The 26,131-nt window shown below is 52.1% G+C and overlaps 10 protein-coding genes across 10 annotated transcripts in view; 8 read left to right on the forward strand and 2 right to left on the reverse strand.

Moving 5' to 3' along the window:
• Positions 1-2,907: 2,907 nt before the first annotated feature.
• FIBRA_05372 (uncharacterized protein) lies at positions 2,908-4,835 on the forward strand (the record flags this gene model as incomplete). The annotated part of the gene is made up of 12 exons (XM_012327139.1): positions 2,908-3,125; positions 3,265-3,323; positions 3,392-3,408; positions 3,468-3,533; positions 3,595-3,666; positions 3,725-3,821; positions 3,869-3,937; positions 4,173-4,201; positions 4,261-4,341; positions 4,400-4,501; positions 4,558-4,655; positions 4,709-4,835. The coding sequence occupies 12 exons, from the start codon at positions 2,908-2,910 to the stop codon at positions 4,833-4,835; spliced, it is 1,035 nt and encodes a 344-aa protein (XP_012182529.1).
• Positions 4,836-5,330: 495 nt separating this feature from the next.
• FIBRA_05373 (uncharacterized protein) lies at positions 5,331-7,178 on the forward strand (the record flags this gene model as incomplete). The annotated part of the gene is made up of 3 exons (XM_012327140.1): positions 5,331-5,392; positions 5,447-5,474; positions 5,532-7,178. 3 exons carry the CDS (start codon positions 5,331-5,333, stop codon positions 7,176-7,178), a joined length of 1,737 nt encoding a protein of 578 aa, XP_012182530.1.
• Positions 7,179-7,292: 114 nt separating this feature from the next.
• On the reverse strand, positions 7,293-8,129 carry FIBRA_05374 (uncharacterized protein; the record flags this gene model as incomplete). The annotated part of the gene is made up of 6 exons (XM_012327141.1): positions 7,293-7,340; positions 7,392-7,469; positions 7,527-7,735; positions 7,790-7,819; positions 7,887-7,920; positions 7,953-8,129. The coding sequence occupies 6 exons, from the start codon at positions 8,127-8,129 to the stop codon at positions 7,293-7,295; spliced, it is 576 nt and encodes a 191-aa protein (XP_012182531.1).
• A 207-nt stretch (positions 8,130-8,336) lies between these two features.
• On the forward strand, positions 8,337-10,113 carry FIBRA_05375 (uncharacterized protein; the record flags this gene model as incomplete). The annotated part of the gene is made up of 7 exons (XM_012327142.1): positions 8,337-8,525; positions 8,588-8,807; positions 8,863-9,104; positions 9,162-9,467; positions 9,530-9,690; positions 9,746-9,886; positions 9,948-10,113. The coding sequence occupies 7 exons, from the start codon at positions 8,337-8,339 to the stop codon at positions 10,111-10,113; spliced, it is 1,425 nt and encodes a 474-aa protein (XP_012182532.1).
• Positions 10,114-12,148: 2,035 nt separating this feature from the next.
• Positions 12,149-13,141, forward strand: FIBRA_05376 (uncharacterized protein; the record flags this gene model as incomplete). The annotated part of the gene is made up of 4 exons (XM_012327143.1): positions 12,149-12,711; positions 12,767-12,848; positions 12,907-13,027; positions 13,089-13,141. The coding sequence occupies 4 exons, from the start codon at positions 12,149-12,151 to the stop codon at positions 13,139-13,141; spliced, it is 819 nt and encodes a 272-aa protein (XP_012182533.1).
• A 2,076-nt stretch (positions 13,142-15,217) lies between these two features.
• FIBRA_05377 (uncharacterized protein) lies at positions 15,218-17,187 on the forward strand (the record flags this gene model as incomplete). Its single annotated transcript, XM_012327144.1, has 7 exons — positions 15,218-15,446; positions 15,505-15,873; positions 15,930-15,959; positions 16,017-16,443; positions 16,496-16,900; positions 16,965-17,061; positions 17,116-17,187. 7 exons carry the CDS (start codon positions 15,218-15,220, stop codon positions 17,185-17,187), a joined length of 1,629 nt encoding a protein of 542 aa, XP_012182534.1.
• A 1,514-nt stretch (positions 17,188-18,701) lies between these two features.
• FIBRA_05378 (uncharacterized protein) lies at positions 18,702-19,943 on the forward strand (the record flags this gene model as incomplete). The annotated part of the gene is made up of 3 exons (XM_012327145.1): positions 18,702-18,900; positions 18,977-19,345; positions 19,513-19,943. 3 exons carry the CDS (start codon positions 18,702-18,704, stop codon positions 19,941-19,943), a joined length of 999 nt encoding a protein of 332 aa, XP_012182535.1.
• A 64-nt stretch (positions 19,944-20,007) lies between these two features.
• On the forward strand, positions 20,008-20,776 carry FIBRA_05379 (uncharacterized protein; the record flags this gene model as incomplete). The annotated part of the gene is made up of 4 exons (XM_012327146.1): positions 20,008-20,402; positions 20,464-20,563; positions 20,619-20,669; positions 20,732-20,776. 4 exons carry the CDS (start codon positions 20,008-20,010, stop codon positions 20,774-20,776), a joined length of 591 nt encoding a protein of 196 aa, XP_012182536.1.
• A 379-nt stretch (positions 20,777-21,155) lies between these two features.
• On the reverse strand, positions 21,156-23,690 carry FIBRA_05380 (uncharacterized protein; the record flags this gene model as incomplete). The annotated part of the gene is made up of 18 exons (XM_012327147.1): positions 21,156-21,263; positions 21,317-21,345; positions 21,411-21,470; positions 21,523-21,556; positions 21,610-21,673; positions 21,727-21,761; positions 21,821-21,830; positions 21,897-22,089; positions 22,146-22,299; positions 22,352-22,441; positions 22,501-22,557; positions 22,616-22,633; positions 22,691-22,718; positions 22,777-22,819; positions 22,869-22,892; positions 22,949-23,028; positions 23,083-23,456; positions 23,631-23,690. 18 exons carry the CDS (start codon positions 23,688-23,690, stop codon positions 21,156-21,158), a joined length of 1,461 nt encoding a protein of 486 aa, XP_012182537.1.
• A 2,159-nt stretch (positions 23,691-25,849) lies between these two features.
• Positions 25,850-26,131, forward strand: part of FIBRA_05381 (uncharacterized protein) — a gene marked incomplete at both ends in the record, with an annotated part of 374 nt that continues 92 nt past the window's right edge. Inside the window, one exon of the mRNA XM_012327148.1 lies at positions 25,850-26,113. Within this exon, the coding sequence (XP_012182538.1) occupies positions 25,850-26,113 (264 nt within the window). The remainder of the gene's footprint in view (positions 26,114-26,131) is intronic.

Raw genomic sequence — 26,131 nt, forward strand, 5'->3', positions numbered from 1 at the left:
GGGGGGGGGGGGGGGGGGGGGGGGGGTATCGCTACTCAGTATATACCGAGACGTGCACGTGTGGGAAACAAAGTTTCGATACGTAGAAAACAAGGTTCAAGTGAATGGGTGTCCGGAGCGATGCGAAACATCAACAGCTACTGCTCAATGTCCCTTTTTGAATTGCGTCGCACATTCGATATAAGCACGCGAGATATCATTGGGATCCCTTTACACATGTGCAGATCCTGTAGCGAAGACGGAGACGCTTTAATATGAAGTAGGAGCTGGGGAAGGGAGCTACCTAATCCGTCGATGTGCCGTCAAGATGAAGTACTTGTAGGCAGCGCGCAGTCGCGAGAGGGCAGCTGAGATACCAGCAACGGAGCAGGATTGTTAACCTTGGCGAGAATGGTTAGAAGATGTCTAACTCTTCCGAACATCGATGCAACGCGGAGTACACTTTTTCACCAAGAGTCACCATACTCTGTCCGGATATTCAGAGCCGAAGGCGTATATTTGGGTATATCACCCTCGTAATAATTCCAAACATTCTCTCAGTTCCCCCTTCTGACCGTACGCGTGCGCCCTTGGCCTCCACGCACACTGCTCTCACTTGCAGCAATAAGACCAACACTCCCCGCAGCGACAGCGGCAGCATATCCATCCACGTGCCACGGGACCCAACTTAGTGCGTCTCGACACTTCAGCAGCAACATTTCGCTGGTCGAGTGAATGATCCAACATGCCGAGAATGCCAAGCCTGATAAAAGTGAACGTGAGTTCCAGCTATCACATCTCGTAGAGTGTCATTACCAGAAGCAAGCGGCATCTCAGCTGTTCCGCTCACACTGTTGAATGCACTGGGTGAAACAACTGGTGACAGTGCAGCAGCGGCTACACATATCATGCTGATGGCGGACAGAGGGACGGAAGCTCTTACTGGCTTGGTCTCGCTACGATATACTTACATCAGTCTCGCGCATCTGAGAGTGAGCAGCAATTTTCGTACCTGGATAGTGGACAGTTGACACTCGGCGTGCGCAGGCACGATGTATAGAAGCCATGTATACACCCAAATCCCTCGGCGATAAGCTCATGAGGAGCCTCATGATATAGCTGTCGTTGGCAGATATCACAGTGGGAGCCCAGCATTGCCAGCAAGTTGAAGCAACGATAGAAGGCCGCCAGCTTCAGGGCTCGGGGCATGTATATATACGAGACAAAAAGTCTTTGAAACGCATAGCACCATTAGCTGAAATGCTTCGCAAAGTCCATGCGGGTGAAGCATAATTTAGTGCTCAAGCTGGCAGCAGCGCCAATAACGACCGAACAGAAGGTGCCAGAATCACGCAGGTGATGGAGTGCAGCAGGCTACTATCGCATCGTTGGCAACGTATGGTAAGTACATCGGTTCTATAAGATGATCCGAGCGATACACACCCCTGGCGATGCTGAGAAGGTAGCTCCTCGAGCTTATGGCGATAGGTCCCAGCACTAGATGCACCTGTGCACTCAGACTTGGCAACATGTTAGCACCAGCGACGATGAGATGATTTCTCTGAACCCAAGCTCATCCAAATCCCATCACCATCGCCGGCACCATTTAGTCCATAGCCTCCATTCTTTAGTGCTTGAGGTAATCGACAGGCAAGCGTCAGGCATCTGAAAGATCGCTTGCGGCACCAGTGTCGAACCATTGTCATTCGCTCTACCCGTACCCTCGGGGTCTAGCACAAGCTATGTGAGACAAAATTGGACCTAGGTGACATTCAAGCTTGTGGCAATGGGGGAAGGTGTCCATATCGCGACGGATGCGCGCGTACGATAGTCACATGCAGGACGCGCTTGTGGCATCATGACTGAGTCTGATTGACAACGAATGCTGCTAGCCAGTGTTGGCTCGTACTCACTATACGGGCCGCGACCGTTGACCCGGACTCTATCCAGTGAATTTCTGTTTCCTTTGGTTCAGTGAATACACTAGAATGCGTTGGGATAAGTCAGTGCGTCCGGACCTCGAGTCTCATGCTTTCTTTCTTACTGGGCGTCCATATCGGGTCCGAAAACGGGCAGCTGACACGGTCCTGAGGGTCTTTCAACCGTCCATTTGTCGAGAGAAGATCTAACGACATCCGCGTGGATCCAGTGCTTCATACGAACCAGTGAGATTTAATTGCAAATACTGCTCTCGTGTCTTAGCCCTAGTGTCTGCCTCTGCGGTGCGTATCTGTTCTTATGCTCCCTTGACGCCTTCGTTCATTCACAAGCGCAATCTGTGGCGTAGTCTGTGCCACGTACTAGTTCGGCCGGGAATCGGGCCTGTAAGGATACTGATGGATGGTATCTCAGTAAACGACGAGCAATCTATATTCAACTGGACCTCACGTTGGTATTGTTATCGACGGAGTTTTCCCACCAGTGAGTCCACAAGGCGTTCGGAAAAATCTCTGAGCATCTCCGATTGAACACCTTTGATAATTTGCAGGTCTTGACCATGCACGTAACTTGCAATCAGTATGCTAATGCCGCGACCGCTCGGGACACATTCTGATACCACTGTCCAACTATCAACGCCTCAAGCGCTCCTGGACCGTCTATGAGTTTCGCGAGTTCCACTTCCATTTTGTTGCCTATCGACTCAATTCAACATGGTTGTTCATGGAAAAGTGGAAGCTGGTGCCGCATGGATATACAGGGTCGCTTCCATGCCGAATGGGTTCTTATCGGTAATCAAGGCTTCTTGAGTCTTCTTCCAGTTAATCTCGACATTCATTAGACACCGGCATAGGGCATCATGCGATAGAGTTGAAATCCCGCCGGTCCCGTGTTGCAGATTCAGAACATATGAGAGTTATGGTGAATCGGATATAATATATATACTCATCTTTCCTCCGTCTGTAGGGCCTGTCGCTCTTGTAGAACTCCATGTCTGACAGCACCCCTCGGCTGCGGCCACCATTCCGTGCAGAACATGTCGGATCCCTCAAACGACCTGATACGCTGCTGCAGAAACGCAAAGACTTCTCCACGGGTTTATGCACCGCAGAAGAACTGCGCTGCGCCGAAGACGAGGCCATCAGAAAGGTCATCCAAATGCAGAGGCAGAGAGGTATGAAGACCATCACCGACGGAGAATTCAGGAGGTGAGTGGTTGATCTCTACGTGCCCCATGCACATGCAGAGAGTGCGTTGAGCAGAGGCGCCATGCGCCGTTCGCGCAGCGTAGATGCTGAAGCTCCATAATCAGAGCACGAGATAGCAGCCGATGATGATTTTCCACAGGCTGATCTTTTGGGAAGGTCTCCACGAGAAATTAGAGGGCATGAGCATCATTCCTAATGGTACGCTTCCCATTGATGTTTAAGTCGATTAAATCACATTTAGACCCTCCCCGTGCCTCACCTTGAAGCTTTACACCTCGCAATGGTGCGATTCATTTTCACCAACTTATCCTGAAGAGTTATTAACCAGATTTACATATGTAGGATTATGTTCCCAGTGTTGCATATTTCAAGCAACGTAACCTCCCCATGACTGCGTATGTTTGTGAAGTCAGTACTCACCATCACAGCTGCATCTTTCCCGCGACTGACTGTTATTCATGACACGTAGGGCAAATTACTACGTAAAACGCCATTCTATGTCAACGATTTCACATCCCTAAAGGCTTTGACGCTTCCTGAGGTACTATTTCATGACGTCCAATGGTGGCTGCGGATCTTTAACTCTCACTCATTTTCAGGAACACAACCGGCTGAAGGTCACAATGTGCGCCCCAGAATGGTTTCATCTGCGGCATGGAGAATATACATATTCCAAGGCAGTATACCAGAATGATGGTAAGCGTCCTTACGCTGGGTTGGGTCATAATCTCAACGACAAATAGAGGAATATTTCGCGGATATTGTGAAAGCATACCGAGAAGAAATTCGCGACCTTTATGCTGCAGGCTGCCGTACGTTTTTCACTGCTTATTCTCTCGTACACATGTATTACCGAGTTCAACGCTACATTGCCCTTTGGCGCATTAGGCAATATACAGATAGACACGCCAACTTTAGCGTTCTTTTGCGACAGCAGAATGACTGAAGGGATGGATGCACGAGGCATTGACCACAAAGCATTATTAGACCTCTATTGCCGAGTGTATAACGCATGTCTGGAGGGTCACCCCGCTGACCTGATTGTAGGATTACATCTGTGCAGGGGAAACGTGATTGTGCGTTGCATTCTTCTCTTCGAATTGCTTATATGCCGAGGCACATTCTGGTTCAAAAGAACGGTCATCCATTCAGCGAGGGTAGCTTCGATCCCATTGCTGTAAAGCTGTTCCGCGAGATCGATGCAGATGTCTATTACGTACGTTCTTCTACATCGATTGAACATATACTAAACTAATGGGTCCTGTACACTACAGCTGGAATATGATTCTGACCGTGCTGGTACACTGGAGCCGCTACGGTGGTTGCCGCGGGGCAAATTCGTTGTCCTCGGCTTGATATCTAGTAAAACTGCCGAGGTATGCTTCGATATTTTCATCCAAATAATTTTACAACATAACTATGTATATGTCAGCTGGAGAGCAAGGACGCGCTGATTGAACGCGTACTCGAAGCAGCGAGAATAATTTCTGATGGTGTGGAGAAACGACCGCTGGTTGAGGCGTTGAATCAGTGTGTCTCCCAATTTACTGATCTGCGTGCGGATATCTAACCATATAAAGCAGAATTTGTATCAGTCCACAATGCGGATTTGCGTCTCATTCAGACGGAAACTCGCTTACAGAGGATGATGTTGTCCGGAAGCTAACGCTACTGGTAGAAACGTCGAAAGCCCTCTGGTCTGACGCTTGAGTAGTAGCTATTGATCTGATACTCATTGAATTTTTCCATGTAATGCTGCTCGCCTCTTTCCTATAATTTTCAGATAAATATCGGCAAAGAAGGGTGCGGCACATTCAGTCAGAGACCTCCAGTTGCAAGCGTCTATTAAATAAATTCAGTAAAATGATATATTGGGCGTCTAATCGACGCAAAATCATCTTCCTCTGAGACCGCAATGTAACTTGTCTACTCTCGTAATTATGACGCCCTCTTTCCACCGTACATGCTACTGCCGACAATCTCTCAGCCAGGGTTCCTATCGCATCCGTTGTATTGCTTCTCTTGAATCGAGTCTCGTTTGACCTGGAGTACTGCGACTGTGCTATTATGTGCGACGTTTCGCCGAGTCTGAATTGAAATCATATTGATCTGGTCCAATGGCAAGTAGCTGACTAGATACCAGCCGCGGGGGGATGGGGTTCACGGTCAGAAATTCTGGTAGCGTGATCTCTACCTTTCCCTCTGATGGATCCTGAGATTCATCTATCAGTAGTCGCAGACCCGTCCGAACTGGGGCGCTACCACCAGTGGGTATCATACTTTTTTGCTCGATCATGAATGGCTCATTCAATGCATTCCAGATCGCAGAAGAGCTCCAATGAGGGACAGGTGAGATGCTGCTGGTGTGCCATCCTTGTTCTTATACCAATTATGATCATTTGTTAGCGGTCCTACCTGGAGTTCGAGCCCGTGACTTCTGTGCTAGAGACATGGTCGCCTCAAGACAGTCTAGCCCTATCGCCTATTCATTCTCTTCCAGTGGAAACGCTTGCCAACATCTTCTGGCTGTTGGCGGAGAGCATGTCATCGTCATTCCCCGCCTCGCTCAGCTCCCGCGTGGCCTCTTACTCCTGGATTCAAGTCACCCGTGTCTGTCGCTACTGGCGTACGACTGCACTTGCGTATTCGTCCCTTTGGGCTATTCTCGATACCGCGCAGCCTCGCTTTGTGCGGACAGCCCTCACTCGAGCCGGTTCCGCACCGCTTAAGGTCATATTGCGAGATGGAATATACGAGGCTTATATTGCCGCCACCCTCGAGGACACCTTGCTCCGCGCGCAAATTGCTGAACGCTCTGACCAGATCGAGGAGTTGCATATCGAGCCGCGATTCAAGTATGGACCTGGTCTTCTTGAGGCCTTTTACCGCCCGGCTCCTGCTCTCCGTTCCCTGATCATAAAGAACTGTCATGGCCGCCAGCACCACGAATTACCGCGGATGTTTGACGGTTATACGCCGATTCTCGCGCGCCTCGAGATCTGGGGATTTTCCGCGTGGCCGGAGAACATGTTTATCAACCTCACTCACCTATGTCTGAGGGATCAGCCGAAGCATCTACGGCCACCACTCCGTACGTTCCTCGACATGCTCGCTGCCTGCCCTCTTTTGGAGTGCCTCATACTTGTTGATGCCGGTCCCACGGCTGACGAGGGCGATCCATCTGCCGACGAGTCACCGCGCGTGGTACCGCTTGCTATGTTGCGTAACCTGGACATCGGACACTGGTCTTCTGCTAAATTAATCGCTCGCTTTCTTCGATGCCTTGATCTCCCTTCTACTGCCGTCGTTCATTTCTGGGCTATGCCGCTTTTTCCATCGTACGAAATCACAGATATTGGCCAGCTACTCCCCGATAATCTTGCACTGCTTCTACCTTTCCACAATTTACACACTATCGTTATAATGCCTCCCACCAAGCCCCAAGGTTGTGGGATGTTCAGCGAACACCCAGACCTTCAGGCGCTGACCGTCTGCGACGGTGCTCTACACATGCTCGGCGATTTTCCTGTTTATCAAACCTTGTACCCCCTGCTCTGCAAGCTTGACTTGCAATACGTTCGTATCTTCATCTCGTACAAGACACGCAACCTGGACCCGGATAAGTGGCCTGCCCTACTGTCGCGCATGCCGCGCCTGTCGAGCCTCACGGTGGTTCCTAATTCGATGGCTGCTCTGTTTGCGTTGTTCCCTACCATTCCTGACGGTCAAGACCTGCCGCTTCCTTGTCCAGCTCTGCAGTCTTTGACTGTAATGGAACATTACGAACGCGCTGGTTCATTGTGGGCAGTCCTTGTTTTAGGTATGGCTGCTCAAGGACGCCGACTCACTCAGCTGAAAAGGATTCGCATTATTGAAGATATACCAAGCACATACGCGTCGCAGATCTACTGGGCTGATGACTTGGAGAATGGGCAGCTGGAGTTCATTTCCACACAAGACCACCTGGATTCCTCCGAATTCGCGCCAACTTCATGGCCGAGCGAGGCGTACAAATGGTCTCTGAACAGAAGGCGTCTTGCAGGGTTTAGATGAACCGGTAGTTCTATAGGCTAGACAATGTGCATATAAATACAGTAGCAATAGTAATAACAAATGGGTTCGGTCCTGAGAGCTGAGTCTATACACACAACGCAAGTTTAAGCTGAATCATGTAGGCCGGCTCTCCGATCCTGGAGGGTGTAATAGAGTTTGAAGCTGTAGGGACGTAGTCCAACTCTGTACCCAGTGAGGAACGATGCTACTCACCTGCTCTAGATCGACAGACGGCACATTCTCTGATGAACGACCACTCTCTTCCTGTTCTTGCTGCGCGCCTTCGTCGGTCTTGACGCACAAGTTATTCATCGTCAGACCAGCATTCAGTGGGTCACATCCACTCACCTGCTCTACTTTCGCTTGCGCCCCACTCCCTTTTTTGCTAGTACGGCCAGATGCGCCAGCCAAGGGCTCCTCACGCGGGACAATGTCTATAAGGAAGTCGAACTGATCTGATTTGCTGAGTGCTTTCGCGATGTCAGCACGGGAGAGCGTGCGCCGTTTATTTGAGTCGGCGATGATGAACGCGCGAGCCGTGATCTCCGCAATGAAGACTATTCGCCCAGTCAGGTTTCCGTTCAAGGGTACGTAAGAACAGAGTAACGTACTTTCGCAAGCCTTGCAGAACAGGATAGGTGCTGCGTGCAGAGACCCCGGGCTCAGTTTGGCACAGAAGATTCCGCGAGCATGGCTGAGTGCACCCACCGTCTGCTGCGATCATCTGCGTTGGGTCCGTGAACTACACAGGGTGAGCATGAGGAATGTGCCTACCTTCACTTCAGGGTCGCTCTTCATGACCTTCTTGATACGAGCGAGGGGGAGAGGTGGATGGCGGTAGTCGGGGGTCTCCTGCTCGGCAGCATCGACCTGGCGCTGCCAAAAGGATCGCAGGAAGTCTTGGAGCGGTTCCCCGGCTTGCACGTACGGCTTCGGATTGGAGGACGACATGGCCGGCGACGCTAAGATCTAGAACGAATGATACTCGGGTTTGACGCGATTAGATACACGACACAGCCTATCCATTTCTATGCTGTCATGGCGCAATATACTTATCCGAGCGCCTTCTTCAAAGATAACATACAAGCGCGAACAAAGACACCCAAATATCCTTCCAGCGGCAAGCGCCTTTTGGCGTCGAGTTCATCGGCTACAGCGATGTCCATGAAAGCATCGACCTCGAGCGCGCCCGTGGCGCACAATGCGCTCCCACCTCCCTCTACCGCGTCAGCATCACGCTCGTCGCGGATAGCTCCTCATTCACACATCAAAGGCCTGGGGCTCACTGTGGAAGGCCTTGCAAACATAGATGCAGCGGGTTTCATCGGGCAGGTCAACGCACGGGAGGTATGTCGCATCTCAAACAGAAGAACTGCTGGCTTTTTTTTTCTTACTACTGTATTGATTAGGCGTGTGGAGTGGTCGTCGACCTGGTCAAGTCGCGAAAATTCTCTGGCCGCGCATTGTTGCTGGTCGGTGCACCAGGGACCGGAAAGACTGCGCTAGCACTCGCCATATCGCAAGAGCTCGGTGCGAAGGTTCCTTTCTGCCCCATGGTCGGTTCGGAAGTGTACAGTACAGAGGTGAAGAAGACGGAGGTGCTTGCGGAGGCGTTCCGACGTGCCATAGGTAATTTTGCCATCTCCGCCGGTAGCGCTGTGTGCTCACTCGCGCGCAAATAAAGGCCTGCGAATAAAGGAGACGAAGGAGGTGTACGAGGGCGAGGTGACCGAACTCACGCCGACCGAGTCCGAGAACCCTCTGAGCGGGTACGGAAAGACCGTCTCTCATGTCATTGTTGGGCTCAAGACTGTCAAGGGTACAAAGCAGCTCCGTCTTGACCCGACCATCTACGAGGCAATTCTCAAGGAGAAGATTGTCGTTGGCGATGTGATTTACGTCGAAGCCAACACGGGTGCAGTCAAGGTACGCCTCGCTTGTATGCTTGCAAGCCGAGATGACGTTAACCATGGCGGCGCGTAGCGCGTAGGTCGATCAGACGCGTATGCATCCTCATATGACCTCGAGTCGGAGACGTATGTCCCCCTGCCAAAGGGTGATGTGCATAAACGCAAAGAGCTCGTGCAGGATGTCACACTCGGCGACCTCGATGCGGCGAATGCGCGGCCACAAGGAGGACAAGATATCATGAGCGTCATGGGGAGCCTCGTCAAGAGCGGGCGAACAGAGGTCACAGAAAAGCTGCGGCGAGAGGTGAACAAAGTTGTGAAGGGCTATGTAGACCAGGGTGTGGCGGAGGTGGTTCCGGGCGTGGTGTTTATCGATGAGGTGAGCTCACATATGGGTGTCTTGGTCAGTCGCCGAGTGGTAATGTGTACATCGCTCCACAGGTGCACATGCTCGACATCGAATGCTTTACGTACTTGAACGCGCTATTGGAGTCCCCTATGGCTCCGACCGTAATCCTTGCCACCAACCGAGGAAATGCCCTCGTGCGCGGGACAAGCGACATCGTTGCACCTCACGGGATCCCTGTCGACCTGCTTGATCGGTATGTGGCAGCTCATTATCTTCTTCAAGGTCAGCAATGTGACCGTGCTTCTTAGATGTTTAATTGTCAAAACAGACGGCTATTCTCACGATGAGGTTGCCAAGGTCGTTCAGCTCCGTGCAGGAGTTGAGGGACTTCAGCTTGGACCCGGAGTTCTTGACAAGCTAGCTCAGCGAGGGGAAACAAGTTCTTTGAGGTGCGTCCTCCGATCCCAACGGATTGGGTTCTGCACTCAAGAGTTTGGGTTCCTGATCTAGATATGTCCTACAACTCCTTACGCCCGCATCAATCCTTGCTAGTCTTGCAGGACGCAAGCAAATTGAACTAGAAGACATTAACGAAATGGGCGAATTGTTCCTGGATGCAAAGACGAGCGCGGCCGCGATTGGTACAGGAGAGCTGGCCGCCGATAAAACTGCATGAATTTGCCCTTGGGGCGCATGTGACAGATCCAAGGGTTCTGTGTATGATCGTATGTCAAGCACGCCTTCATCTGCCACCCATGAATGCTGCGAAGCTCACTGTTCTCTTCTCGTTTTCTCTCCAGGAGGGGTGTTGAGCGGAACGGGGTCCAAAAAATTTAGGCGAAGGCCGTTGCGAAGATGGACGGTCCGTACCACACGCACTCACGCATAGCGATGTATTAGATCCTCAAGGCGGGCAAAGCCGCCAACGTGACTTGTACTAGCCAAATCTAATATCGTCGAACTGTATTGAATCATGGGCTGGACGAGCATCTGACCTCCTCCTGCGACTGTGATCTACTGTCTCTATTTACTTGCCATCTTGGGCCGCTCATTCGGCTGCTAGCCCTCGCTGATGCCATTCTCAAGCTAGTTTATTTTCGGCGCCCTTTCCCTTATTCGCCGCTGCTCCGTGTCCAGGCTCGCTCGGCCGACGAAGATGGTCATATACAGGCGCTATGCAGAATTCCATAACGGTCACCCTGCAGTGTAGAAGTCATTATTCATTACCTATGACTAGAGGACTGAGGTGATTAATCAATGGCTTGGGTTCTTATCTTCAACGCCGGAGGCTGTGGAGCCCTTGAAATTAACTGCTTCAGCCCTCAGGCCGGGGCAGCAGGTAGAGCGGACACGGGCCTTCGCACACATGTGCGCGTGTGATCACTCTTCTAGTAGCTCTGGAAGTAAGTTCCGTCGCCATCGCGTTCCCAGCCCCGCACAAGTCGCTGCTAACCCCAGGTCACGCAGTGCGCATATAATATGAGGTCAAACTTTGTTTTGAACATCCGCGCCAGGCCCTGTGAGCACGACGTTATGTGTCTCATCTGACACTAAATACTGCGCAAGCGTGGCTTCGGACCTGCATCGATTTTGACATCGAGCCACTTGGGCAGGAGGCGAACAGGTGCGTTCCCATGGCACAACGCTATTTCATAGCGAGTTGGTCAGTCTGTCAGGAGGGCATATGATTAATTGGCAGGTGGTGGCGTTCATGAATGAACGAGCCTAGTAGCTGGTCAAAATAGCTCGGTTTCCGAACGGCGCATCCCCGCCACGAGTATCATCCCCCTGAACGCGGAGGTCGTGAACGAATAGCGCTCAGAGCTGAAGCTTCTTGAGGTCAGACCCCGCGTCTCTGAAGTCGAAGAAGTCGAGGTTCTCAAGCTATCTCTGGCGATCTTGCGCGGGCGCGGGGGTCAGTAGACCTGGACGGCAGATCAGTGAAACGCCCGATTCGGCGAACATCGAGCATCTGGGACATGAGTCAGCTGCAGATGGGTGAGTTGGAAGCAGGGCCATGGGGCACAGACCGGGCAGCCGGCGTGTGCGCGCAGATATCGCGCGGGGCTTCCGGAATTCGGTGCGTAGATATGGTGGGTAGAAGAGCGAAGAGGACACTAGAGAAGTGCTCCGGGCGTCGGGAGACCGTGTGCGTGGGGCAATGTGCGTGCTCTCGTGCTGGCCGGAGTGGGCGAGTTCAATCAGTTTCCCCCGTAGCACACGGCCCAGGACGCGAGGGGTCGTACCGCGGTCCGAATGCGCAATCTGGGAGGACTAGCAGGCTCTTGGATGGAGGAGACCAGGCGAGATTTCTTCACTAGCCGTCTGCTCTGCGTTACTGCTCAGGTACTCAGTTGTATTCAGCAGGCCCAAAGATTCCTGTGCGCCCCGGGTGATGCCAAGGCTGGATGGCCCGAGATCTCTGGCGTTGTGCCACTGTGGTAATATTCGTCTGATGCTCGCTGCCCCAGGACTTCGTCTCCGCGCGTGACTAGCTGTTTCTGGGCCAAATCGGATTCCGTCCCAAATATACTTCCTAGCGAGGCTGCGCGCGGAGAAAGGCACTATGGACGATGCCACGACGCGACAAGGGACGCAAATAGCTGGGCAGAGGCGCTAGTCTATCTTGGGCTAAACTCACGGCTGGCGCTTAGAAGGAGTGTCCGCCACACGAAAGCATTGGCCAGGACGGAGGCAGATCCGCATCGCCGATGGCTTCGCTCGCTGAATGGGCCTCGGAAATGTCGCCCCTCCCCCGGGGCGCAGTATCAGTCTGCTCAGCTGCTGACGCATGTCGTACTCGGATCACGCATCTCCCCCATTGTCTCCTTATAAGCGTCCCCTCAGCCGTCCGTCCGTCACGGTCCACAAACCAGCCCTCCAGAAGTATATATATCCTCGAGCTCACCCTCGTCCTTGCCCCCAGCACTGCTGGCTCACCCTCGCCCATGATCAACAAAACGCTCCCGTACTTTTTTGAGGACCGCTCCGGTCAATACACCAGCTCCGACTTTGATGACATCTACGACCGTCTCTATTTCCGCGTTGCGCCGCCAGACCACCATGTCACGAGCAAAGACAGCGAGTCGACGCTCATGGTCTTCAACACTGGTCGCCGCTCCTCCAGCCACCGCGACCATCGCCCACCAAAGCGCAGTCCGTCGGTGATACTCGACTTTGGACCACAAGGGGCACTAGGCAAGATAAGCTTCGTGGGCTCGTCAATTGTACTTCCCATGAATCAGTATCTGAAGAAAACGTCAATGTTCGGGAGGTATGCAATGGGCGTGCCTCTCGCCGGGGCGTGGATGCTGACGGACCATTCGCAGTTCACTCTCACGACGATTCAGAGCTTCGGATGGGGAGGAGTACAGGTGGTCTTACAGGAGCATTGAGGGCCAAGAGTGGTCGGTAAGTCGCGCGCATACACACACCGATTGGTACCGCTGACGCGACGAATCACGCACAGTGCGTAGACTCGCGCAATTACATCGTCGCACACTATAACCTGAAGCCGCCAGAGAAGCCGGTATTCAGTACGTCTGGGAACATCCTCACGATCTACGAGGCATATGCCAACATCTCAGTCGGTGCGCTGCGCTCCCCCGATCTGGGAATGTCAGGAGAGATGCTGACACACTCCTTCCGCAGACATCCTCGCTTCCTTAACGATCATGCGACATATCGCAACACATCATCTCTGAATGTGTCCATCATCGCCACGATGACTGTCGTACATCTGCCGATTACAGGGGTACGTCTGAGTCACAGCAACAAGTATTCGTAGTAGGGAGGGAAGTGTATAATGGACGGACAACACATACCACCCGTATTGATATTGAACCATGTAATCATATACCTTACCTGTACCATCACCACCACCACCACCACCACCACTGTACCAGTAGCTTGTCATCGTGCATCACAGCTCCGCATGTATATTCCCACCATTGACATTCTCCTATACATCATCCTTGTCCCGGAAATGGAACCCTTGATAGTATAACGGCAGAACAACGTCTTGCGATTGTTCTCGAAACGGCACAAAGCGTGAGGGAGGTCAACTGGGAACAAGGCTTGGTGCGTCATAGCTGATTGGATGTGACGAGTCCAAAAATTGAAGCAGGAGTAATGGAATCCAGCGAACATGGCGTGAAGGGAACCTCGCATCCAATAGAAAGGTAACCCTGGGCGAACGCAGAAAACACGCCTCGCTTACTCGAGACCCATAGGGAGTGGTAAGTACAGTAAATTGCAGCGTCTAGACAGATGCACGAGGTACAAGCGCATCACTGAAAGAATTTGAACATGGAGTCGGACGCATGCGCATTGCGCCGTAAGCTCAAATAACTTGAAAGGCGCGCCACAGGCCCGTCTGTACACGTGACTCCCTCACGAGCGACCGGGTGCGGCGGGCCGTGCGCTGCTTCTTTCCTCTAGCTCAGCAGCGGCGAACCAGGACCTGACGGGCTCCCAGTGCTTTCACTCTCCCTCTCTATTTAGTCTGCCATCCTGCTTGCCCCACCACGAATGAATTCTGCTCCTCCGAAGTCATACTATGACGTCAAATCCTATTTCAGCTCTAAATGTCATCTTTCGCCTCCGAGTCTTGGAAGCCACGATGGGTGCGGCCTTTTTACGTTTCGCAATGCCACACAGATACTAATCAATGGGTGTAGAGTATTGCTATGGCGTGTGATACAATGAGTCGGGTATCTCTGGCTCTTACTCACCTTCATTACGCTCCATCCGGCTGACGACTTGACCGGTCGTTGGATAGCGCTCCTCAGTACGTTGTCCAAGAGCGGGGCTCGTACTACATGCTCCGAACAGCAAGCAGTGTCCAAGACGATGAGCTGGTATTGTGTGCAGGCTGTTTGCACCTCGACATTGTCCGTGGGATTACGTCGTCGTGGAGGCATTTCGAGATGTGGACATTTATACTTGGGACGAATTCGGCAGTGCGTTGTTTAAACTCCATCATGCTCTTTACAATATTTGCATGCTAAAGCTCCTCTGCGTTTAGCGATTGGGTTGTCGTACATTACTACTCCATGCCGGTCTATGAACGGTGCCAACAAGCCCAGAGTGAGCGTAAAGCTCGCGCATCACCTCCGAGAGTATCGCAGCATCTCCAGGTTCCCCGTCCGATGCACACGTAGAACACATACCTCGCTGACCTAATGAGCCCACGCGAAGCACAAGAAGCTGCCATTCCCGGTAGTTGATCTGCCTCTCTGACCTCATCGCGCACCTGTGCGAAAAGTCCAAATCTGGAGTCCGGTCGTGGCTTCGAGCGGACTCCGCACGGACCACATTGTCTCCGCATTGTTATGTAGATGCAAGTCTTGTCTCGTAGCATGACAGGATTGCACAACGAAGAAATGGCCATACGAAAGGGTCTAACCTATACAAACGATACCTGGCGAATGCCATCTCGTGGCGAGGAAACAGCAATTTTTTCGCAGTGTTGCAGTTTCCTCGGGTCGAGCAGCTCGAGTAGTCGCCGGAGAGATATGCGATGGTCTGGTGGACACCGAGAAACGTAACTCTCGCGACTAATCCGCTACTTCTGTCCTCAGGCCTGATGGCCGATGGTCCGCGCGTGGTCTTGTGGTCTCTGCCCAAGTCTATTGGCTTCTGCCCGAACGTTCGCCGTGGCGCTTTCCCAGTGCTAGTATATAATTGCTCTACGTAGAGGCCACGATGACTTGTACGTTCCCCACAACATCTTCAGCATTCCTCAATAACAAACTCTTATCGTTCGATACCCTCGGGATATGGCGCACGTTCTCTCATTACCTGTCATCGGTCAGGACATCGTCTACTTGCTAAGCATCGTCTCTCTTGGAGCCGTCCTGGTACATCTGGTGCCTTACATTATCGACCCGCGCGGGCTTCGCGCATATCCTGGGCCGTTCTTCGCGAAATTCACAGATGTGTGGTTGAGCTTGACCGTCTTCTCGAACGCATGGTCTGAGGCGGTCGAGAAGCTACACAAGAAGCATGGTATGTTCAAATCTGTCTTCCTTCCGTCGTTTGAATTAGAGAGTGATCCGTTTAAAAGGCTCATTCGTTCGCATTGGACCAAATCACGTCTCTATCGCGGACCCCGCGGCGCTCCCGCTGGTCTATGGACACTCAAGCGGGGCGCTCAAGGCGCCGTTCTATGACGCGTTCGTCAATTTCAAGCACGCAAGCATCTTTTCGACACGTTCGCGCGCAGACCATTCACGTAAACGTCGCATCGAGTCGCACATGTTCGCGCCAAAGAGCATACGCGCACTCGAGGGCACGACGCGCGTGCATTTTGGCAAGTTCGTAAGCCAGTGGGACACTCTATGCAAATGTGTCGAAGGATCGACGACAGACGGCATGATGGGCTCGTCGAAGTGGACGGTCAAGGACGGGCGGGTTTGGTTCAATTCCATGATCTGTACGTCCCTCCACGTATCTATCTCTTATCCGTTTCTTGACATGTGCTTTATGCAGGGTTCAGCTTCTGGTCTTTTGATACTATCAGTGCGTTCGAGAAGCTCTTTAAAGCTTCTAGCCCCAGTTAATGCCTCCGCATCCCAGGTGATCTTGCCTTTGGCTCTCCTTTCGGCATGATTCCCGCCGCAAAGGACGAAACCTGGGTCGCCAAATATCCCAAAGGAGGAGTCGAGACCTTTGAGAAGTCCTCATTTGAAATGGAGAAAATACCCGTTATCAGTGTGCTTTGTGCGCGCGTCGAAGTGGGCCCCGTATTCGGCTTCCTGCCCTCGCGCTGGTGGCCGTTGGCCAAATGGCATCCACGCATTCGAGAGGGAAATGGGGCTACTGCGAAACTGGCGGGTTTGTCGATCGCGTCTGTCTCGAAGCGCCTGGAAAATCCCGAGGCGAGGGAGGATATGCTACAAAAGTTGCTAGAGGGGCGCGATGAGGACGGGAGCCCAATGAGCCCAGACGAAGTGGCCGCAGAGTCGTTGACCCTCATCGTCGCTGGTGCGGATACTGTCGCTAAGTGAGTTTGTCCTCCTGTCATATCTGTTGATAGATTGACCATGTTCGTGCAGCACATCATGTGCTGCGACGTTTTACCTGGGCCGACATCTCGACGCCCAGGCTAAGCTTCAAGCTGAACTCGACGAGGCGCTCATCGATATTGATTCTGACGTTGCACCGTACGAGGCGGTCAAGGATCTGCCGTACCTCGACGCGGTGATCAATGAAGTACTGCGCCTACACTCGACCGTCGGCGCGGGATTGCCGCGCATTGTGCCTGAGGGTGGGATGAACGTGCTCGGGCAGACACTCAAGGAGGGGACATGGGTGAGTGTGCCGATCTACAATGTGCACAGGAGCACAGAGTTGTGGGGCGAGGACGCGGGTGATTTCGTGCCGGAGAGGTGGATCAACATGGAAGCAGATGCGAAGGTGGGGATGATGCAAGCGTTTGTCCCGTTCTCCGTTGGCCCAAGGTACGGTTGTCTTTCACAAATATTGGGCGAACTCGGATGATTGAACCCTGCGCGGTTTACTTAGAGCGTGTATTGGGCGGAATCTCGCGATTATGCAGCTTCATATTATGATTGCGACGATCTTCCGCAGGTATAGCTTTGTAGTGGAAGGCGATGGTCCTGTGAGTCTTCGTCGTCAAAATTCGCTTGATACGTTTCTAATCCGTCCCTTCAAGCTATTGGTGCAAGACAGCTTAGTCAGGAAGCCCAAGGAGTGTATTATTGGCATCAAGCGCAGGGCGTTTTGAATGATGAACTTAGTCCCGCGCTCCCTGTTATCCGAAGTGTACAGAATGTATCGGACTGTAATAATGTACGAATCTCCTCGCTCAAGCGCTCAAATGTGGTATACCTGTTCCAAAATTCATGCGAACCTTTTTGTCTTCATCGGTACCAGCATTGACGACTGCAGTTTCTGCATATGTGAGTTTGTGCTGTTGCCCACATTCCTACGCTAATTTCCGACATGAAACGATGACGCTGTAGAAATATATGGCTTGCCTCAAATTAAATTAGACGAAATATGACAGATTATTGCTGGGAAGCGCCGAATGGCTTCAAGGCAGCGTCTTAGTCTCGGGCCTTGTGATCAGGGTATCATGCCCTAAAGGCGCTTCCAAATTTCTCAATCGCTTTTATGGGTTTTGGATATCCACGGGGTTAGCGTTTCCTCATTTCTACGAGCACATCGGCACAAACAGGTTGTTGAAGTAAAAAGATCGCGCTTTTTGTTAGAACACGAGCATTTTGCGGCGAAGTACCCACGTACTAGTAACTGAAACTACCGAATGGTACGAGGTGGACCGGGCCGAAGCATCAGCGCGCTGTGAGGAAGGCGCGTGAAGAATCCATGAGTGTCAACGAAATGTAAACTCAGATTTGGCCGACGAATACTACTGTGCTATTCCCTCATGAACGGCCCAGGTTTAGAGTTCTATGGCCTTTTGGAGACGCTTAACTTGAACTGGCCACCGGCATTTCTCCAACAAGGCACGATACAAGATCCCTCTACCTCTTCTATAATGTCGTGATAGTGGGAACTTGCTGCGCCATCAGGCTGGCGGTAATTGTACGTATGCTTTACGACACACTGAACATATGGTTTTCTGATGCCTCTGTATTGTGACATCCGACCCTTGCGCCGGCACTTTTACATTGTACAGTTACTCAGGACACTGATTTCTCATCTCTTCGATTGATCCATACGATTGGGCGACTGGACAAGTGATAGAAGGATAGCCGGCCGAGTAGTGCTTGATACATGCGGTCCATCCCTTGTTGCATGCCTTCGTTTGCGCATCGTGCATTGCCTGCGGCAGCACACGCTTGTATCAACCACAGAGAACTGCCGCTGACAGGAAAGCATTCGCCTTTATCACTTGTTGGCCTTTCTTCATCTGACCTCCAATCAGAAATCCGGCTGTAGCCCTGGACGGGACTGAGCTTGGATTGACCATACGTGTATACCGCATGTCAACGTTAACTCTAGCGACCATCAATTTTTTCAGGCGGTGGAACACGCCTCCATCTTGTGGTCATAGGTCCGAAGATACACCAGTATACTCACTGTGTCATAATGGCTGAGATGTTGCAACGTCATATCTGTTTACGAGTTGATAGCGCTCTGCCTGGGCGGTCTCTTTGGTGCGTTGTCCTATATATACTGACTGCTTGTCATAACCTATCGGGCGGCATACCTGGTCTATGCGAGAGCACACCCGATACATCTCGTTTAACATCGATCTCATTCTTTCATTACACCATGCAGAATATCATTCTCCTGCTGTGCTTCGTCTTTGCATGCGTCCTTCTCATGCATTTGATACCTTACTTTTACGATTCGCACGGGCTGCGGGCGTATCCCGGACCGTTCTTCGCGAAGTTCACAGATCTATGGTTGGGTCAGACGATCTTCTCAAACACCTGGTCCGAGACCGTTGAGAAGCTACACAAAAAACACGGTATGTTATTCACTCTTTGTATGCTTCCCTCTTTGATATATTGCTCATTTTGTTTCCCCTCTCCATACTCCGCAAGGCCCATTTGTTAGAATCGGACCAAATTATATCTCCATATCAGATCCTGCTGCGCTGGTGTCAGTTTATGGGCACACCTCTGGGGCACTGAAGGCGCCATTCTATGATAGCTTTGTGGCATTCAAACACGCGAGCGTCTTCTCGACACGCTCTCGGGCGGACCACGCGCGTAAACGTCGTGTTCACTCGCTGGTCTTCTCACAGAAGAGTATCCGTGCGCTTGAGAGTACCACGCGCGTGCACTTTGCCAAGCTCGTCGAGCAATGGGACACCCTGTGCAAGTGTGTCGAAGGTTCATCGAAAGAGGGAAGAATGGGATCATCCACTTGGAGTCTTGAAGATGGGCGGGTTTGGTTCGATTGCATGACTTGTGAGTCCAGGAAGATCATACCCTGTCATGTACTATCCGTGAGCCGTAACTAATTGAAAGTCGGCATCCATTCAAGGGTTTGGCTTTTGGTCATTTGATACTATCAGTGCGTACTTACCAGACAATCCACTCCTGTCCCACTTGCTCGCTTACAACTTCGTATAAAGGTGATCTTGCGTTTGGATCGCCTTTCGGGATGGTTCGTGCAGCAAAAGACGAGACATGGGTCGCCAAATATGCTACAGGAGGCATCGACACACTCGATAAATGTGCATTCGACATGGAACGGATTCCTGTCATCGGCGTGCTCTCCGTACGTGCCGAAGTGGTCCCTATATTCGGCTTCCTTCCAGCACGCTGGCGCCCATTGGCGCAGTGGCATCCTCGTCTCCGTGAGGGTAACGATGCTGCGAAGAAGCTGGCTGGTTTGTCTATTGCATCGGTCTCAAAACGCCTGGAGAACCCCGAAGTGAGGGAAGACATGCTCCAGAAGTTGCTAGAAGGACGCGTTGCAGATGGAATTCCAATGAGCCCAGATGAAATGGCTGCTGAGGCTTTTACCTTGATCATTGCTGGTGCGGAAACAATGGCGATGTGAGCAAGCTTTACACACAAACCTAAGTCGACCAAATGTTGAATCGCATCCGATTAGCACATCTTGCATGGCCACTTACTTCTTATCCCGTCATCTTGACGTTCAAGTCAAGCTCCAAGCCGAGCTTGATGAGGCACTTTCCTGCGTGCACTCGGATGTCGCGCCATACGAATCAATCAAGAATCTCCCATATCTGAACGCAGTGATTAACGAGATGCTCAGACTACATACCCCCGTTGGTGCAGGGCTCCCACGAATCGTGCCGAAGGGCGGGTTGGATGTGCTCGGGCATGTCTTTGAAGAAGGCGTGTGGTTGAGCGTGCCAGTCTACAACTTGCACAGAAGCACGGAAATCTGGGGCAGAAATGCAGATGAATTCATTCCGGAAAGGTGGATCGACGTGGATGCAAAAGCAAAAGCGAGGATGATGCAGTCTTTTGCGCCATTCTCAATCGGGCCGAGGTAAGCATTTCGTTTTCGTGTAGCGCGAATTCCTGTTAAATTATATGCATGGTTCTGATAGAGGTTGTATTGGACGCAACCTGGCTCTCATGCAGCTTCATATCATGATAGCGACACTCTTCCGCAGGTACAGCTTCGTTGTTAGTAACAGCGACAAACCTGTATGCATATTCTGCCCATTTACAAGTTCGCTCGTGCCGCTAACATGTTTCAAAGCTTCCAATACAGGATAGTTTAGTCCGAAAACCGAAGGAATGCGTGATTGGGGTCAGACGCAGAACAGCAAAAAATCACTAGGACGTGCATGTTCACAATTGTCCGGATCGCAGGTGTCATACGTCTGCGTCGTCGTTCTGGACGATATCGTGAACTAATGCTTACCTGTTTGCAGAATTCTGGGGCACATATACATGCTTAAGCGTTCAATATATTGCGTGCATCAGCTCGGAGTTGTCTACAAAAGCCGTTAACATTATGAGGTTTTACCAGCTTGAAATCAATGAAGCTCTAAGGCAATCACTCATCGTACCCCGATTCATATCCTTACTCAGTCAGACCTAATCCCACATTTATGATCACCCAAAGAAGCAGTTGTGGTCCTGATCTAAATCATTAAGAAGGCTGGAGGTAACTCCTAATTATAAAACAATCGTAGGTTGCGGTGACAATTATAGTAAGATAGTTCTATGGGACTCGTCCATCACTTCAGCAAATATTTGCTACATTCTATTGAAACTTATTAGTCCATCGCCCCTAGTTGGGTCCTACGACAACTTGTTTTGTCTTATTGAAGCTCGCAATCGTCTCATTCGAGATTTGTAGGTGCGCCTGTACGAGCTGTGGCGGGATTAACGCGAGCCACTACAGAGAGTAATCAGCATCGGAGTGGCCAAAGGTAGCCCAGGGAAACCTACTTGAGAAAGACTGACGTCTTGGAAGATATCTGTGGAGAAGAAGCCCCGATCTCAGACACCGACAGAACATGCTATGAATCACGCTGCGACACACCCGTGTTGAAGATCTCGAGGAAGTGGAGCGTCTCGTTCGCTATGTTCTCCACGTAGTGTCCTGGAAGCATGACAATGAGCAGTATAATCATTATAGACACAAGCAGACGTACCGTATGTGGCAGGGACAAAGCCAACATCACCAGCCTGTAAAGGAGCGATCAGGAGAAGGATGTCAAAAAGAGCACTCCAGGGCATACCTGGAAATCGAATGTTTGAGCAGTGCTACTCGACGCAAACTCTGTCACACGTGCTGTGCCAGATCTGTAGGCGGAGTAAGCGACAAGCTTGGCCCGAGCGACAAAGCAGACACTCACAGATAGTAGGTCCATTCATCCTGAGTCGGGTGCCACTGGTCAAGAACGTCAGCGGGAGTCGCAAATAACATGCCGCCGACCATTGAGAACTTACGTGGAGCTCCCTAACAATTCGCGAAGGAAGCTATGAGTACCGAACGGGAAATAAATATAGTATGAATGTCACGCACCTCATTCCTCCAGGTTCGACTGTCACTTCGGCCACAGCAATCGCCGTCGCAGCCGGGAACGTTCGCGAATCAACAATCTTCACAGACCCTCCGGCAAGCGGTGTCGCAGTCATGTTCGACATCTTGAATGTGAATGGATTCGGCACCTGCCCGTATGGGTCCTCTACCGCTTGCGCATCAGGGGAGGGAGAGTCTACGACAACGACAGCATCAGAAGCCGCACATTTTTCAAGGGCCAACGAGACGTACTGCCAGGGAAGATGTACAGCTCCTTGCCAGGGAGTTCGTCCCACGCAGATAGACTCGTTCCGAAATTCTTCGCGATCACCTCCTTCGGCGTGTGTGCAAGCCAATCTGTCAATTGGAACGTCGAGTCGTCGCTGAAGTCTCCGTTGTCAAACACCTAAGCCAGAATCAGATCAAGGCCAATATGGACGAGTAGGCACACAACATACAAGCAGGAATTCCGCCCCATTTGGGTCCTCGTTCGTCGCCTGCAGACTGTGCGGGATGCCAGGAGGAAAATACCACAGATCACCAGGACCCTAACAGATTACACTGTTATCAGACCAGACCCCATCGACGTCACAATCCTCACACGTACCACATTCCCAAGGAAGTTCCGTCCATCCTGGTCGACGGACGTCACCTGCATGCTGCCCTACAGATCGACAGTCAGAACGTGCCATCCATGCGTTGTGTCAAGAAACCATGCATACACTTAAAACATAGGCCCACTGCGCTCATAACCGTTAGCAATCTGACCAAAAGCTGTGGGACGGAGCACCACTCACTTCAGCTGTCTTGTGCCAGTGAAGCTCTCTGTCGAGAACGTAATCTAAGCATAGCGCCTTGAGCAAGTAGGTAGGAAGCCGCATACCGAATTGCACCGGCCTCAAGGCGCATATCAACACCGGCCATAGCTATCGAAAGCTTAGTCTTAGTCGCTAGCCGATTCAACCATCCACTTACACGTCGCAATAGGCATCTGGTTGACTGTGGAATACAGATGTCAGAAGCGTGTGGCCGATAAGATGACACGGACCACTCACTGTTTTGCTGTCGCGCCCAGCCTCCTGTCTGCAGTCGCATTGGGCTCAAAGTCATCGGCCACTTGATATTTCCACCTGGGCTGTACAAATACAGATCAATCGCGGCACTGGCCATCCAGTCAATGAACACTCACATCACCCCACTGTCTGTCGTTGGCGGCGCGAGAGTGTCGGGATTCTGTGCCTGTAGTGCCATGTTCTGCTGCCCGAGAATCGTCGTCCCGAGCGTGCCCCGCATCGGCTGCAGATTCACCGTCTCGCTCGACGTGCTCCCAATCCTCACAGCCTGCACACTCGAATCGCTCGTAGTCGTCGTGTTCCACATCACATAGTTCGGGTCGTCGCTCGCCGGCGCCACCGTCTCACTCGCCGGAATCGCAGACGTCGTGGTCGACCCGGACGCGATGCTGGAGCTGTTGCTCACCACGACTGTGCCCTCGAGTGGTGTAGGGAGAGCAAGTATGGATGTGCCAGAGAGGAGGACGGCGCACAAGACAAACGATAGAAACTTTGTCATGGTCGATCAGTTCAAGAGCGAGCGAAAGGAGCAGGGGAGAGTGGGCGAAGAGAAGACGGAGGAGGATGGCGATTGACTCTCCACAGCTCACCATCCCTGCCTTATATCATGCCTGACGTCTTAGCGTCCCAGACTCACGGCTTTCACACAGACGCAGAGACGTACCTTCAATCCACCATCCACCGTGGAGACGGCCCCAGTAGCACCCGTACCTCCCCGCACCATGGCTGTCAGTCTGCTGCACATGCAGCATGTGTTCATGCATCGTGGGTTCCGTGACAGAATCTGGCCTGACGCTAGCCATGTCCGCTACACCCGGCATGACATGTCGGCGGGCGCACGATGTCAGACGGACACTGCGGGGTGCCTCGGCGCAATCTGCGATGAGCTTCGCAAGATACCATCTCGGAAGTTCCATCACCACTTGCACCAGTGCGAAATTGAATACACCAAACTCAAATGACGAGTCCAAGGGGCAAGTTCACTACTCAGCTGTAGCCCATCCTGGCACGCACCGCACTGCGAGCATAGCATTAGACTTTTGACGCCACACGGTCCCGTCGGAAAAGTATTTTGCCTCGTCCGTGGAGAAGAGCTCTTGGGTAACCAGCGGGAGGCTAGCGTCGGAAGAATGTCTCGCAGGATTCGCGTCACGGAAGATCGGCCAAACATACGCAGGCTTGGCGCTGTTCATTCTGCTCATGTTTGAGTCTGTGCGAGCCAGCCTGTAATCGAGCTCGCAACACTCCGTCCACGTCTTCGCCCTATCCGAAGCTAGCACCATAAAATCCAATCTCACTTCGCAAACGTGAAGTCTCGGCAAAACGGATCGTTCTCGCGCTGTGCATTGACACACGATGCCCTCGTCAGCGTGTCAACAGAGCCGTGCAAACATTTGAACAGCTGAACATGATACCACCAGACGTTGGTCAAGACTATAGTTCATGCGGACGCCGGGCAAGCTGGCTGAGAACACGACGAGGACTCCCGCCAGCGGGAGTGCCCAGCCCCGGAATCGGCAGCCACCGATCGATCCGACCAATGGTGCCTGCTCTCACTATCAGCTTGCAGCCTTCGAGCGTCTCCTCTCATTCCCCGCATTATATCCATTTGCTGGATATCATCTCTGAAGACATAGCTTTAAGTACATGTTCGCGCAATATGCAAGAACTTTCCTACTGGTTCATGCAGTCACTCGAGTAGAATTATAATATCGAATATCAGTCGCGTCGACAGAGTAGTGACGGCTATTTTAAGTGGCCTCAATTGTCAATTCAGATACGACAGCATCGGACCAGGCTACAGAGACCGTGTCAATAGTGATGCCGTGAAGCAAGGAGGTTCAACTTACTCGTCGTCATTCGCACATGAAGAATGATTCCGACAACAAACTTGAGTTCTGAGATGTTATAATGCAGACCAGAATCCGACTCGGACTCACCGGCGCGCGGGGAAAGCGTCAATGGCATTCGAGTCTGAGCCAGTGAGCACCACCGCGATAACGAAGAAAGAAACTCCGTCCCAATCCTAGCAAACGGAAGCGTGCGCCGGACTGCCGCATAATGCCGCGGAGTCAGTAATGCGATCTGGGCCACCGCCGGCCAGATACCGTTTTCAGTTGAAGCCGTTAGAAACGCCGTCATGCAGACAACCACACTGCTGCAGACAAGCGGCCTATCTTTCACCCGACGAGCGATCTCTACGACTTTTACTGTGCCTGGAGGCTGGAAGATTTGACGGACATTCCGTGAGGTAAATCTTCCGACATATTCTTCCCGCCATCATGCGCTCCATTCAGGGCTCGCGATCGTTTGCGACCATGTCGACGCTGCTTAACGCTGAGACTCGACGAGTCGGGCATTCCCCTCGGATATTATCCAACGTTTGCCAATTGTTCATTGGTGAATGACGCAGGAATCCAGGATACTCGCTACTATCTACTATGTGAAATCGTGCATCAGCTGAGCCACTGTGCCAAAGTCTCTGGCGTCGCATCCCAAATTGAGCTGTGAGTTCACAGAGTTTGATTTAGCATCTTGCGCTCATCCTCCCGAAATAAACCTGACACTTTGGGCTAGTCCATAGTCCAGGGCCTGTACGCGCGCATGCCCGTGTACCCACGGTGAGCGGACACAGCGGGGCACATAGCGATCGTGTTGACAGCCACCGGGTGGCAGCGGGCACTCGATCGTGACCGGAACTGCAGAGATGGCGAACATGGGTGTGTGTCGCCGGCAGACGCATCTTTCGCCGTCTGTGGTTAGGAAGAAATAAAAGACGTCGAACATGAACGAGAACAGCCAAGGTCCCATCCTCTTCCGTCCTCTTCCGTTGTCTTACATCCTCTGCAGTCGCCCTCAGCCACTACAGCCGCCGCATTTGCCATGGCAAAACTCCTATCATTTGTGTTCTGTACTGTCCTTCTCTCCGCCACGCCTACGCTCGCTCTCCCGACGCCGCTAGATGGCACAGTCGTGGTGAGCAACAGCTCCAGCATCTCGTCGGGGTCGACCACGACGTCTGCGATTCCGGCGAGCGAGACGGTCGCGCCGGCGAGTGACGATCCAAACTACGTGATGTGGAACACGACGACTACGAGCGATTCGAGTGTGCAGGCTGTGCGGATTGGGAGCACGTCGAGCGAGACGGTGAATCTGCAGCCGATG

This window comes from Fibroporia radiculosa (genome assembly GCF_000313525.1).
Source record: "Fibroporia radiculosa TFFH 294 genomic supercontigs, scaffold4387, whole genome shotgun sequence".
NCBI classification, from domain to species: Eukaryota; Fungi; Basidiomycota; class Agaricomycetes; order Polyporales; family Fibroporiaceae; genus Fibroporia; species Fibroporia radiculosa.